Source organism: Sardina pilchardus, chromosome 9, assembly GCF_963854185.1.
Source record: "Sardina pilchardus chromosome 9, fSarPil1.1, whole genome shotgun sequence".
Classification (NCBI taxonomy): Eukaryota; Metazoa; Chordata; class Actinopteri; order Clupeiformes; family Clupeidae; genus Sardina; species Sardina pilchardus.
Window position 1 is genome coordinate 29,588,285 of NC_085002.1, and position 15,000 is coordinate 29,603,284.

A 15,000-nucleotide genomic window follows, 5' to 3' on the forward strand; every position below is an offset into this window, starting at 1 on the left:
TCTACCCCTCTCTCTTTCTCTCTCTGTCTCGCTCTCTTTCTATCATTCTCTCTCTATCTCTCTCCTTCTCTCTCTCACCCTTTCTCTTTCCTCATCTCTCTCTCTCTCCCTCTCTCTCTCTCTATCCCCCTGTCTCTCTCTCTCAACCAGCTCTGCCTCCCTGTTGCAAGTGGGAGGGAGGGATAAGATAACTAATCAATCCATGTGTTTGTCCTTTTTTTGGGTGCTCAATTTGTCCCAACTGGCTTGCCTTCATGCTTCAGAAGAAATGCGTATTCCTACTCTTACTACCTGTAAGTAGCATTAAAGTAAGGCCTCTTCTTCACGAATGAATACGTATCTTTCTTTACTGTTACCATATTCTTGCTGAACTAATTTTATGGTGTTTCAAAACATGAGCATTGAGTCTTAGCCCAAGTAGTGAGACTCTATGATATTGTCCTGTGTACAGTCATAGGATTGCAGTTACTGTCCCCAATGAAATGTACCCCTTTCTGAGAGTCTAGTTCCTAGAAGTCCCCCCAGTTCTATGCAGTTCAGACTGAACATGCAGACCTCCAACCCCCAAACTCTGCCCCATGACCTCATTGTGGAGATCAGAGTGAGCCCTTTTAACCAATCAGCAATGCCATGGTGGACAAAGCATCTCAGCACCTACAAAAAGAACAGAGTTAGTTTGTGTTTAGCATCCTGGTTGTTAGACTCACACACACACACACACACACACACACACACAATCTCTTTCTTTCTTTCTCTCTCTCTCTCTCTCTCTCTCTCACACACACACACACACAAACACACACACACACACACACACACACACACACACACACACACACAGGGTTGTTTTAATTGCCATTTTCTCTTGGATTTGCATCCAGTTATTTCCTCTACTTTTTTCTTTGGCTTGGTTTGGGGAATTTTCCGTTAAGTGGATCATTTATTTTCATTTTCGTCATTACAACCTCACCGCTCATTAACGAGAGGAAGGAACTCTGCGCGGAAAACACTCAGAAGTTCATGATAGATGTCTTGTATTAAATCTTTATTTGAATCACTGACTCTGTTAAATTAGACTACTCAATAATTAATGACTTAATGAAATATTATCGTGCCATACAACAGATGTAAATCAGCGGTTAAAATGCCACTGCCATCTTTTATCAGCAGTACCACTTGACTAGTCAGTATACATTATGTTGACATGCTGACTAATTCACAGTCATGTTGTCTCCGATAACCATCTTCTAGTTGATCCTCTAACACAGAGGAGCTGTTTTTAAATGCTAGCAGTGCCGGGGGCGGCATTCCATGTTAATTGGACCAAGTAAAAGCTTTGAAGTCATGCATATGTACTCATTTGGAGCATCCAACTTGTTATTTGTAAACATATTTCATTTCAATGCCCTTTGAAATACTAAAAAGTGACATCTAAACAAAATGTGACATTTGTCAGTGAGGCACAACCCACTTTAAGCCAAGCTGTCATTGACATCACAAAGAGATATAACTGACAGCTTTCGATATTATTGATTTCAGCTTACTCTGACATCAACAAGTTTTTCACAGATGTGACCGGTTCGTGGCGAGACCCATGCCCAGTCCTTAATCTTTTTTGAAAATGTTCTCTGGCACTAAAGTGGCCACCAACATTATGCCAGTCGTATTTCACCGGGGGTCAGACTATTTCACTCGCCCAGCGTGACGTGGTCTTCCGCAGACGCACAGCTCTTGGCCGTTTCTTTAGCATGATAAAGGATTTAAAAGCTTTCTGCGTCCAAGGCTAGCCGGCAGTGTGTGTTTTCTTTTTTCTCCCCCCTGGAAGCTCCTGAAATATGGATGAGAGGCGGGTTGTGCTGTGCTGGAGGACGGCTGCCTGTAGCTTTCTCTGGAGCACTTGTCATCTGGTGCTGATGTGATGCCTACAGGCTGCCGCCAGCCACACTGCATCAGCACCCCTCTGTAGAGCAAATGCAGCTCCTTTCTAGTCCATTCCGCTGGGGCTGGAGAGAGGATATGAGACCCCAACGGGGCGCTCCTCCCCCTGTTGGCTCCATCAGAGTTAGCATATATATATATACTGTATATATACAGTATATCCCTTATCTCCTCTTCCTCAAAGTCGGACACAGCCTTCAAGGCTGGACAAACATAAGCGTGCAGCGCATACATATATACACACACACTCGCACACACGCGCACACACACACACACACACACACACACACACACACACACACACACACACACACAGGCGCGGTTACCTACAAACACTGCACGGACACACAGTGCAACAGCAGACACACCATTCTGATTCTGAACATGAAGGAGCTTCCTTTGAGCGTGTGTAGTTGTGTTTGCGCCGTATCTGGCTGATGAAGTGTTTGCATGCCTACCCGGGATGCTACTGTATGCTCTATGGCATTGATATGACCCATACGGCTTACATGCATGCATGCTGTCTCCATCACCAGGCTGCTTGTCTTCCATTCACTGCTCTTACAAACCCCTCTTCAGCACAACTCAATACCTTTGGCATCCATGTTCTATAAACGACTAATTGATTTGGACTGTCGATATCATGAGGTGATGAAGCTGTCATTTTATTTACATTTTTATGTATGTTTTTTATTTATTACAGTAGTTTATATTTATGGCAGACAATCCTTTTAATGCTGTGGTTTGTCAAGGGTCCAACTTCTCTTTTCCTTTCTTTTCCCCTCTCTCTCTCTCTCTCCTCTCTCTCTCTCTCTCTCTCTCTCTCTCTCTCTCTCTCTCTCTCTCTCTCTCGCTCTCTCTCTCTCTCTCTCTCTCTCCACTTTATTTTAATGTGCCATTGCACTTCCTGAGAAAGGATTCATTATTATCAGGACATCAAGTGCTGCGCAATTAACAAAGTTGGTGCCATAAAACACTAGGACGTGGCGGGCCATCCTGCTCAGGATAACCTTACTCTTAATGAAGTGCTGCTTTGACATTCATTAAATAAGGATTATCTCTAGTTCATTGCCACTTACAATATGCAAGGAATTTGTCATTTAAAACGAGATGATTATGGGAATAGTTAGTGGGCAGATCTGCTCAGAAGGTTTTGGTAATGAGGGCTTTTTTGGTGACCTTTTGCTACATCTCTGAAAATGGCGGTGGAAGGAGGGTCTGTAGGCGACCGGAGGTTTGTTTTGATGAAAGACCCCTACAGTGCCATTCTAATCTATCCGGGGCCAGTCGCAGACACCCAGGCGGTCATCAGTGGCGTGTTTATCGGCGGCGTGTGCACGGAGCTGGGCTCCTGTGGCTCGCTGGGGTGGACGATGAGACGATGTGGGCTCGCTGGAGGCCCAGAGGCGTCAGAGGTGATACCAAACCACCCAGATAGAGTACTCCCCAAACTCTCTTTCTCTCTCTCTCTCTCTCTCTCTCTCTGTCTCTCTCTGTTCTCTCTATCTTTTTCCTTGTCCTCAATGACTCTCTCTAACTCATGTGTGCTCTGTAATCTGCCGTTCTTTTTAATTCAGCTCTTCCCGTTCAACTGCTGTATTTATCTTAGCACTTGCTATGGGGCAACATGTACTTACCCCTTTCATTCTCATTCAGAGAAAGGAAGTGTTTTTCCCCTCACAAAAAAGTGCACAAGGAATGGATAAGGAGGCAGCAATCAGCAGTTCACAAACTTAGAACATTTTCTAAAGCTCCTTTCAGGGAAGAATTTCTCCAGAAAGGTTGTAGAAACAGACAGCTAAGCTTTTTCTGAGTTCTGTCTTTGATTGAGAAGAATTGCACCCACTCACATCTATAAAAACAGACGCAACAAAAGACTGGCAGACTTCGAATTGGAACAAAAGACTGAAGCCATATGCAGACATAGACATCAGACACGCACATACCCTAATGCAGACGTGCATATATATATATACACAGTATATATATATATATATATAGTTTGCATAATGTATCAACTCTTGATGCTTTATTTCCATGAGGGGAAGAGCAGAAAATAGAATAAGACTGCACTGCAGATGTCGTCCTTTTGGTTTTCAATGCGTGGTTTTGTCTTATGGCTTTATATGACATCTGACAGAAATAAAGTAGAAGATCACTGAAAGGTTTTCTGTTAGTAGTCAGCTGAGATCATCATGTGATCTGCTATATTTCTGATTATACAGTCTGGTTAAAAGTTACTTGAATTGAACTGTCTCTGTGGTACACAGTGAACATGTTGATTGTATATAACAATCTATGTGCTCATATAAATTGTTTCTTTAGAGCGCCATAGTGCAACGCTGTTAAGTTATGGAATAGGACAAAACTGGAGGTGATCTCTCTCAAAGGTAGCAGAGGGAAGTATAGACACGATGAGGTTGCGCTTTCATAGTCTTGGTACATTTTCCTCGCGTGATTCATCTCAGTGTTAATGGGTCATGGACTACTTTAAGTGGTCATCACTAAGATCTCCCAGTGCAGCAGTAGTGCACATTTGAATTCACTGAGTAATGAAATTGACGCTGACTCACACTGGCTGGAGCTATGGTCCCTTAAAGCTAAAACTCAGCTGTTAAAATATAATGGCTATACAACGACCATATTCGAGCTGACCCATCATTAATTTATGAGCAGAGACTTATTGAAAGCCACTCCATGTGCACCGAGGGCATAGGCTCTCTTGGTGTTGTAACGCACTAAATGGAATAGGAGGTGACCACTTTGGTGTGGTCAAGCATGTAGAATGTTTCTGTAGTGTTTGCTGTTGTTGTGTGACTGATTTGCTTTGTTCCACATGGCAAGTAAAAACCCAGGATAATGAAGGCGCTTTTCCCTTCATCTTATGCCACGTTTTCCATAATCTCCCTCCTGGACTATGCAACCACCTGTCAAAAACGCTGACAATCCACAATTGGCTGTTTTAAAAGTCTAAGCTTGACCGGAAGGCTCTATCTCGCTTCGGGGGAGGTCACTGCAGAATAATATGCTTCTAATCTATTCATCACATTTTGTTTGGGGGTCATTATTCCAAAGCCGCCCTAAACATGTCACTGGACTCACTCCAGAATCTGGCTCAGTGCATACGATCGACCTTCTCTTGCTCTCTCTCTCTCTCACTCACTCGCTCACTCACTCGCTCACTCACTCACTCACTCACTCACTCACTCACTCACTCGCTCATCGTTGTTAGTGTGCTCAAATGTGGTTTGCTCATGTTGTGATGGACTGTCTTCGTGTGGTGGATGGAAAAAGAGGTGGTGTTGATGGTGGTGGTGGTGGGGTATCCCCCCCCACTCTCCCCAATCTTTTGTGCGGGCGTCAACCTCCTCTTGTGTTCTCTGTGGGGCCGTTTGAAGGAAACTGGCCAAAAAGCAGAAGGAGACGGCCAGCAGCAGCACCCAGCGGGAGATGGGCCCCGTGGGCACGGCCGACAAGAGCACGGGCAAGGTCAGCACCCTGCACAAGGACGACCCCTTCTCCACCAGCAGCCAGGACCTCAACGGCTTCTGTGAGTAACCCCCCCAATGACCGTTTCCACCAGGAAAAAAAACAAAACAATATCTCCTGTCTGACCTCCGTCTATTGTTAGAAATAGAATTTCATTACATTTAGAAGTAGAATGTCATAGAATTTCAGCAATTCAGCTATTTTACCTAGCAACTTTTGATGGGTGTATTATGTCCGTTAAAATGTTGTTGTTTACGCCTCAGTTCCAGTTTTAGGCATTTGCCATTAGCCATTTATACACATTGAGCGCAATTTGACATCACATTAGAAATGAAAGCAGCATTTCTTTGAGTTATATTTCCCTTCCACCGATGTCTGGTTTACTGTGTAAATCAAAAAAGTTCCCATCCTCGTTTTTTACTTTACTTAACTTTATTATTTATGTAGTGATTATGTTGTGTCTTCTAGCTCTTCTGATCCCTCCTATGTGCCTCTGTTTGACTCACTCTCTCTAAAGGCCTCCGTATAGAGACGCCATGGTGACACACTCCGCTTGGAGCGTCCAATTACATTAGAGTCTAATTATTTTCAATACGACCCCGCACACCACTGCCAAACCCCTTTTGCCGCCGCCTTGTAGTTTACCATTTCGTTCTATTTTTGTTGCCACTGCTCAATAGTGTCCATTGATTATCGTGTGGAGGAGCCTTAACTCTCTGGAGCCCGTGGTTGACCGCAGGCATGAGGTCATGCATTGTCTTTGTGTCCGTAGTTTGCTGCTTTGTACCCCTGCGACTGCTCCCCACCCCACCCCACCCACATAGTCCAGACAGTTCTGTGGAGCATCATGTGATAATTGCACATACAGCTGCTAATAGGAGTGTCCAGTGTTTGTGCATCCAATTTAACCGAGCCTGTGGAAAGGTTGCCTCTCCTGAGACAACCCCCCCCCCCCCCCCCCCTTTCTCTGTGTACAATCCTTTTACCTGCCCACTCTGCCAACTTAAGAAGGACTGACTAGAGGCTCCCTGGGCACAACTCCCCAGCAGGGTTCCTCCAGTGATCTGGAGTTAATGATGGGACTGCCTGTTAAATACCCTTCCCATGATGCTCGGCATCAGCAGGGGGAAGTCGGAGGTCGCGGCGTACTGACACTCTCTCATCGCCGAGGGCCGGTCAGATCTCGTACTCCGGCGCCCATTAATGCGGTCATCAGAGAGCAGAGGCCCGGCTCTCCTGCTGTTTACTCCGACGCTAAATGGGAGCAAGTGGAGTTCAGTGAGCCGCGACGAGGCCGCCGAGCCCTGCCTCGCCTCCGAGTCCTGCCTCGCCGCCTCCTTTTGTTGCGGCCTCTTAGTATTTTGTTGATGCCTCATCGAGCGCGGCGCTAATGTGGCCATGTGTGAATGAACGGTGGCGTGCTAGCAGCGCTTATCTGCGTAGCCACAAGCCTCTTGCGTACTGCACAGAGGGGCGCAAGCCACTGGCAGTGTGAAGAAGCCCCCTGGATACTGTGATGACGCTAGTCACTTTACACCAGGGCTGTGTGGTGGGGGAGGTGAGAACACAAGACACTCACCAGTTGGTTAGTTGTGCTGCTTTGAATGCGGAGAGAACATGAAGAGCTATTGCCATACGGACGCCACTATTTATTCTACTGTATGCACCATTTCACAAGCCATCTCTCACCTTTGTCCTCTAGAACAGGCAGGGCAGAAACCCTCTGCTCTACAAATATGCCTAGTGCTGTGTAGAGCGGCGTATCAGAGCGCACAGCGGCTATGTTCTCAAACGTTCCTAGTCATGACGAGTCTTAAAGGCCGGCTAAGTTAGATCTTTGCACAATGAAGACTTGAAGTGAACACACACGTGTTCCTTTGCTCTTGCTCTGCCTAGCAGTGGAAACGCTGTTGCTACATCTGGCCTCCCATCATCTTTCTCTTCACAAAGTAGAATTTGAGTCTTTGTGGGTACTCCGCATCCCAGCATGTGCACCTTAACAAAGCCAACCCTCATAATCCAGCACCTGTGTGTTTGATTCAGGTACTGGATATTTTACATCTATTCCACACCAAATTACTAACACCTCCATGTGGGTCTCTTTTGCACATGAATGAACATGGGTGTGCTCTGATGTGCACAGGAAATGGTGCTTTTAATACAGGGTTGAATGCACACGTCAATAACTGGGAGCCACCTCCAAATCAGAATGGTAGATAATACAGGTAGTGCATGACGGCGGTGTGTTTTCTACCCCTCAAATGACTCTTCATGAGAAACCTGCTCTCCTATGGCCTGGCTGATGTGGTTGTTGTTGTTGTGTGTATGTGTGTGTGATTGTGTGTGTGTTTCCTTGTCATATCATTATGAACAGGAGCAAGATGAAAAAAACATTGACCCCACTGACCCCCCCCCCTCTTCCTCCAGCACTGCATCTTTTGTCTGTTTGTGTGTCTGTCATCTGTTTGTTGTTCCCCTCTGTTGTCATCATGATGTGCAGTTAGCTGGTGTGTCCTGAGCGCTGCCGTCATGCCTGCTGAACTCTGGTGCACAAATGAGAGTGGAGTCTCACTGTAACAGCGTCTACAGGTGTCAGTGCAGTGTTGGACAGAGCCAGAGACTGCTGAGAGAGAGAGAGAAAAGACAGACAGAGATAGAGAGATAGAGAGAAAAGACAGAGGACAGGATGTTTGGGACACCTAAAGCATGCAAAGCAGCCGATCCCCATTCCACAGCTGCTCCCACACTGAGTGAAAAATGAAGGCTGTCTTTCCTGGGCACCTGTCCTGTGGCTGAACACATGTCTAGGTCTCTGGTTAGCCTTCTCCGACCCTCGGAATGCCACAGTCCTGGCTCTGAAGCCTTGTTTTCATACCATGAATATTGTTTTGTTTGCCTCCGACGTCAACCCACTGTTGCTCCCACATGTAATTGATCTGAAGTGTGTGACTAGTGGACACTTCAGGTACTAGACGTTTTTTAAGTGCCAACACAGATGCATTGTGGGATGTCAGACAAGTTAATCAATTAAGTCACGATGATGCAATGACTCACTGTGTGCTTAGCTTACCTACAGAATCAATAGCTGATCGTTGCAGGATCCAGCTTTGATGTCTCATTACAGTAGAATAAGGTGGAGCACACAGCAGGTGACTTAATGCCTTTCTACCCACCTTCAGTTAAACCCTCTGTTGAAAAATGCAGGACTCGCTCTCGCTCTCACCCTCTCTGTCTGTATACTGTATGTTTTCCTGTGTGTGTGTGTGTGTGTGTGTGTGTGTGTACCAGTGAGCATCTGAGGGTGTCTAAAGTCTCCCTTGTGTTTTCCTCCCTTCAGCCTCCTCCTCCCCCTGCTCCTTCTCTGTCCAGGGCAAAACTCTTCAAAGCAAAAGTCTCCTCAACTCCTACTACTCAGGTACAGAGCCTGCACTCCTGTGGATAACCTTCAAACAACCCCGCACCTACGAGCGCAGGCCCCCAGGCTCTCTCCTTTCCCCCAAACACACCCACACTTTTCACTACAAGACGTGTCAAATGAAATATTGATATGTTTAAGCTAGATATCTATTGCCTACAAAGGCCCGTCTGTGGACGATAACCTAATTTAAAGGAGGATTTTTTTTATTTTTTCTGTCTCGGTGCTGGTGGATTTGAAAGTGAAAACTAAAATGGTGGGAGCTGTAACTCACGTCCTTCCCTCTCTCCTCTCTTCTAGTGTCCAAAGAGCCGGTCCCTGCGACGGCGTCTCTAGGTAAGTCTCTCTAATCACTTCCTGACAGGATAATTGCTGCCGTGACTTTCGGCGCGTGTGTCCTTGTTTTTTTTGGCTCGGCGGGCGGTTGCGGCTCGGAGGTTTATTTCCGTTTGTCATTACCATAAGTCCACATGTGCCGCGTGCTTTACGCAGAAGCGTCCTGTTGACAGACCGCGGCGTGAGATTGTCAGTGCACTTAGCAAACAGAGGCCGCCGGCTTTAATTGAATACTGGGAAGTGTGATTAGAGGCAGGCCGCTCCGCCTGGAAACGGCCGAGCGCTGATTTCCATATTGGAGTCCGGCTGAGGTCTGCAGGAGCGACATCCCAGGATTCACCTTGGCTGAGCGCACGCGTGACAGCTGGAAAATGTCAGAGCCATTTCCTGGTGCTTACTGTTGCCCTGCAACCGCACCCCACCTCCCTCCCCCAAAACCCCCCTCTTCTCCTCTCCTCTCCTCGCTCCTTCTGAGGAGCAGATTGACCCCGTTCTTTGCCAAACAGCTTTGACTCCGCTTGGAGGAGTAGGAGGGGAGGAGTAGAATTCTTTTTTTTCTTTCTTCGTTGTTCTTGTTGTTGGTGTCTTTCTCGTGTGCCACTTTTGTGCCATCGCGCGCCACCCACCTCTCTCCCACTGCCCTCTCTCTCTTCCTCTCGCCCGGCGTCCAGGAGGCGTCCAGGAGGCCGCCAGGGCTTGCTTCGCGCCCTCAGTCAGAGAGCTGGCCTGCTAGCGCTGTTTTATTTGGCTCGGCCGGGGTGTGTGTGTGCTGACCATCTGGAGGTAGTCTGGAGGTGCCCCCCGCTCATGCCCACAGCCCTGCCACACCAGTGTGGGATGCCAGTCTATCCGCAAAGAGTCTGTCTCTTTCCCTCTCTCACTCTGTCATCCCTCTCTCCTTCTCTCCTTCTCTCCATCTCTCTCTCCCTTTCTCCCTCTCTCTCCTTCTCTCTCTCTCTCTCTCTCTCTCTCTCGCTCTCTCTCTCTCTCTCTCTCTCTCTCTCTCTCTCTCTCTCTGCCATGCTAGCAGGGTGTTACCACAGCAGTGTTATGGTGCTGTCTGTCCTACATGTTCTGTGGGTCTGATCAGCCAAAGTAAACACCGGCATCGTGCCGTTAGACCAGAGACAGTAGAGGATCAAAATGAGGAGGAGGAAGAGGAGAACAAGGAGGAGTAGGAGGAGGAGGGGTGGGGGATGGGGAGGTGGGTGTGTTGGGAGGGGGGGGGGGGGGGGGGGTTGCTGTCAACATTGTCTGGATTGGCCCCAGCCGTGGCGCGACTGGCTGGGGCACCTGCACCGCACGCCGGCGACCCGGGTTCGATTCCCGCCCCGTGGTCCTTTCCGGATCCCACCCCAGTTCTCTCTCCCTCTCGCTTCCTGTCATACTCTCTACTGTCCTGTCCAATTAAAGCCATAAAAAGCCCCAAAAAAAAATCTTTAAAAAAAAAAAAAAACATTGTCTGGATCATTAAAGGCGTTTATTGATTTCAGCGGTAAATTTGTACTGTAAGACATCTGTAAATTGCCTGGAGTACGTGCCATAATCATCCCTGCAGTCAATAATTTAGCTCTGCCTATTCATCCCAGGCTGCCATAGCTGTGGCAGCACCAGCAGACACGCAGAATAAAGGACTGGAGGACAGAGAGTTAGGGCTGAAGAGAGAGGGAGAGAGTTTTAGGTACTGGAGAGAGAGAGTTACAGTAGGACCAGAGTGAGAGAGAGAGAGTGAGTTAGGGCTGGAGTAGGCGGTGTGGAATTCCTACCTTATAACAGGATGGTAGTTTAGTTATAATTTCACAATTAAAAAAAAAAAAAAAAAAAAAGATGATGAAGAATGATTATTAGACACAATACATTAAATATTTATGGTGTAGAATTAATTGTTCTTGCTAGTGTATCAGTTTAGCTCCATAATTCCCCAAAAGCACTAATATAACAAAGAGCATCACTGTTGTCTGATGATGTGCAATGATCAGACATATCTTCAGACATAATGAAGTCACTGCTTTAACTGTAAGAAAGATTTGACTTGTGAAGCAGTTACAGCTTGCGGGTACAGCAGTCTGGTATAATTACCATGGTTACAATTTTCACACTCAAAAGCAGACACGCTTTTCTTTTTTTTGAACTCCAGACTCTCTTTGAGTGTTGAACTTTCCATGTGAGATGAAGCCATGGGAGTTTACAGCACATGTTGAACCATCTGATTTCTGAGAATCAACAGGGTATTCATTAGCCTCCACTCTTGCAAACAAGCTTAGAGCAAGCCAGCACTACTGAAGTATACTCTGGAATATTACACCTATTTGAAGAGGAGACAGTGTTTGAATACATTAATCCATGTAGCTTCTGTCCTTAATTTTATCACTCTCTCTCTCTCTCTGTCTGTCTCTTTGTGTGTCTCTCTCTCTCTCTCTTTCTCTCTCTCTCCCTTTCTTTCTCTCTCTTACTCTCATTCTCTTGATCTCTCTCGCTCTCGCTCTCTCCCTCCCTCTCTCTGTTTCAATCTACTATTTCCCGCCTCCTGAAGATGTGAATTTTTAGGCAGAATAACTCTGAGCTGCACCATCCATTGCTTGGGTGTGACTTGCTCTTCACACCTAAACTGCAAGTGTTTTATTTTTGTATTATTTCACCAGAGGGGCAAAGACAAAGGAAGAGAGAGAGAGAGACAGTTTTGGGGTGTAGATATATATTTATATGCATGGCCAGGGAAATGGGGAGAGGAGACTGGGAACCCAACGTTGATCTGGGATGAGAAGGAAAGGAGCTTTGGTGACTAAGAGACAAGGGGAAGGCTAACAGGAAAGATATGGAGAGGAGTGGGAGAGACAGAGACAGAAAGAGAGGAGTGGGAGAGAGAGAACAGTTGAGATGAGATTGTTGAGAGGCTCTGGCATCCTGCCTACCTCTCTCTCTCTCTCCCTCTCTCCCCCTCTCTCTCTCTCTCTCCCCCTCTCTCTCTCTTCCCCTCCCTCTCTCATCAGGGCCATGGGCTGGCCTGGCGGCTGTCCTGCAGGTGAGACAGTGGGTGCTCTGTGCTGGATTAATGGCTGGCCTGAGCGAGGGATCAGTTTCAGCAGGAGGAGGAGGAGGAGGAGGAGGAGGAGGAGGGAGCTTTCCCTCGGACAGGAAGTGAGAACTCGCTGTGGGACTGGCCTCATTCCACTGTGCTCCATCCTGGAGCTCTCGCTCTCGCTCTCCACACCCCAACTCTCCCTGCCGCTTGTTCAAAAGGGCTTTTACATGCATTATATGCCAAAGTCAGCACTTTTCCTTAAATGAATCAAACCAGATTTAGTAACTAGTAGTATTTATAAATAATAGTATTACAGGTATACACGTCTTTAATGAGTCAACACAGTATCTATTAAGTCAACTCTCTATATTTCTTAAATTAATTTCACGATACCGTAACAGTTTTTTGACCTTAACATAATGTTCCCAAAATCATTTTGATGGCACGTAACCTCATCACATGACGAACGGCACTTCCACCATTGTCTGTAGCCGATTACCGACCTAGCAACTGTGTTGTTTCGAGTATAAACTGTAACAGTAAAAAATAAAATGCTTAGAGGGCATAATATATTTATATTCTTTATAGAAAACATTTCTGATATCATATACATTTCAATAATGTTTCTGATATCTGGATGTTCACCTTGTGATAATGCCACTGTGAAGTTACTTGTTTGGTTGTAATATTGTGTAGTGACAGGCGCAGACATGCTAAAGTCAATCTTCAACGCACATATTGCCAAACTAAAGTCTGCCTTTTCCTCAGAGGTACAACATGTTACGTCACAGTCTATTAACACTATTATTTAGCCTATGTGACTGTGGGACATTTTAGCTTAATTTAAAATGTCATCTTCCTGTTCTCTTTCATAGGGGCTGTCAGATGTGTTTTGGCCGGGCTGATTATCGGTGTTAATGGAAGGCAACAGCGTTGTTTAGTGAGAAAGTGACTGTGGAGATAATTGAGCTTAATGTGGTCTCTGCACCACTCATTACTCTGGACCCTTCTGCAGTAGCTGGGATGTAGTCATCCGCTAATGCTGGGGCCTATTATAAAAGTGCATCACATTAAAAAAGAGCACACTTATTTCTAGAACAGCCGTCCGCATTTACCAGAGTGTGTATGAATCAGGGTCAGGACCCTGTAGGCCGGTGCAGTGCGGTGTGGTGCGGTACTGCGTGGTACTGCGTGGTACTGCGTAGCGCTATAAGATCCAGTGGCGGTATGCAGGGCGGTAAAGAGAGAGGAGAGCAGATGCCTACCAATAACAGCACTGGACTCACACCGTTGACACATCTCACACTCTGATGTCACGCGTGCCTTTCTCATGCTAACTCTCCGTCTGTGATTCCGTCTGTGTGAATTTCTAATCAAACTCACAATGATATACGTGCATGAAGGCGGATATGCTGATGTCTGCGACTGTCTCAAAACGAAAGCGCAGCAGCACAATAATAACACATCTCGCTCCTGTGCATTAAGGCAGATACGGTAATCTATTATCAACCAATAACCGAACAACTTAACTGATTAAAGAATGCACCATACCGTCTATCGACGTGTTATGAAACAACTTATGGACGTGTCATCTACTGTTATCATTGAAAACAAGGGAGACATGAGAACAGTTTATTCTGAAGAGCTACAGTAGGAGAGGACATGCAGATGGACCTTCAAAAGAGGGAAAACAGGGAGAGCAAAAGAGTCTAGTCAAGTCACGTTTATTGATATAGCACGAAAAGAAAGAGTGAGGCAAATAGCTCTGCTAAGATATTTGATAATTGAACATTACTCGGTGCGTGCACACTTTCCCCCGGTTAGAAATGTTTTGTAGCACTGCCAAGAGTTGAAAACTGCTTTCATCCCTGGAAATAGCCAATGTACTTTGTGGCCAGCCACAAGAATCTCAGGGAACAATGTGCGGATGGGACAGGATGTTCCCAGGCTTAATGAAGGCGCCCAGGATAGAACACTCCTCCCTCTAGCACCCTAGCACCTGAAATACACTGGACTTTTTAGTAGACTTGATGGATAGATATGCTGCACTGTAATTTCCCAGCTATTAGCCGCAGCTTATACATTGATTTTGCAACATTTCTCCAGCTACAGTATAACGTTAACACACAGGGGCAGTTAACATGGTATTAACATGGTTTTGTTTCATTTAACTGGCATAAAACACTGCCTTGCAGCCTATACACAATGCGGCTAATGCACAGGAAATGACTGTGTGTATGTAGTACTGTATGTCACCTCAGATGACTTCTGTACGTGTGTGTGTACAGCACATATGGAGCTGTACCATCAGCGCTGGTTCCTACACCCTGGCTCCCTGCTCTGCTGTGTACTGGGTCTCCGGCTCTGATATGCAGGCTTTTCTATTCCGGTCACACAGTGCGGCAGCGGCGCCCAGATCTCACTAAGGTGACCGTGCTCTGGGGGGGACTGCTTAATATGCTCAAATGTGCCCCATCCGTGTCAGCGTGACAGCTCACTTATGTCAGAAAATCACTGAGCATGTGGGTCTTTATTAAACTCCGCTCACCGATAGGACTCAATGAAAGAAGCGTGCCATCGAGACCCCGAGAGTCGTTTCCCTCCAAGGTCACTAAATCAAACCATTAGTATTAGGATATCTTAATCCGTGTGACGTTTCTAAATGAAAACCTGTTCGCAAAGACAATAAATGCACTTTTATTGCCTTGCTAAATGCATATTTGACCTTCAGTTCAGGCCCTAAGTCTTAGTGGCTCGATATTTCAGCGTCTCCGACGTTAGCGAGAGCCTGGTCTCTGGT

The 15,000-nt window shown here is 46.3% G+C and overlaps 1 protein-coding gene across 1 annotated transcript in view; it reads left to right on the top strand.

Annotated features, from left to right (window-relative positions):
* ptprt (protein tyrosine phosphatase receptor type T) overlaps positions 1-15,000 on the top strand; it is a 178,959-nt gene that overhangs the window by 122,988 nt on the left and 40,971 nt on the right. Inside the window, exons 14-17 of the mRNA XM_062545106.1 lie at positions 264-293; positions 5,337-5,488; positions 8,765-8,842; positions 9,143-9,178. Coding sequence (XP_062401090.1) covers positions 264-293; positions 5,337-5,488; positions 8,765-8,842; positions 9,143-9,178 — 296 coding nt within the window. The remainder of the gene's footprint in view (positions 1-263; positions 294-5,336; positions 5,489-8,764; positions 8,843-9,142; positions 9,179-15,000) is intronic.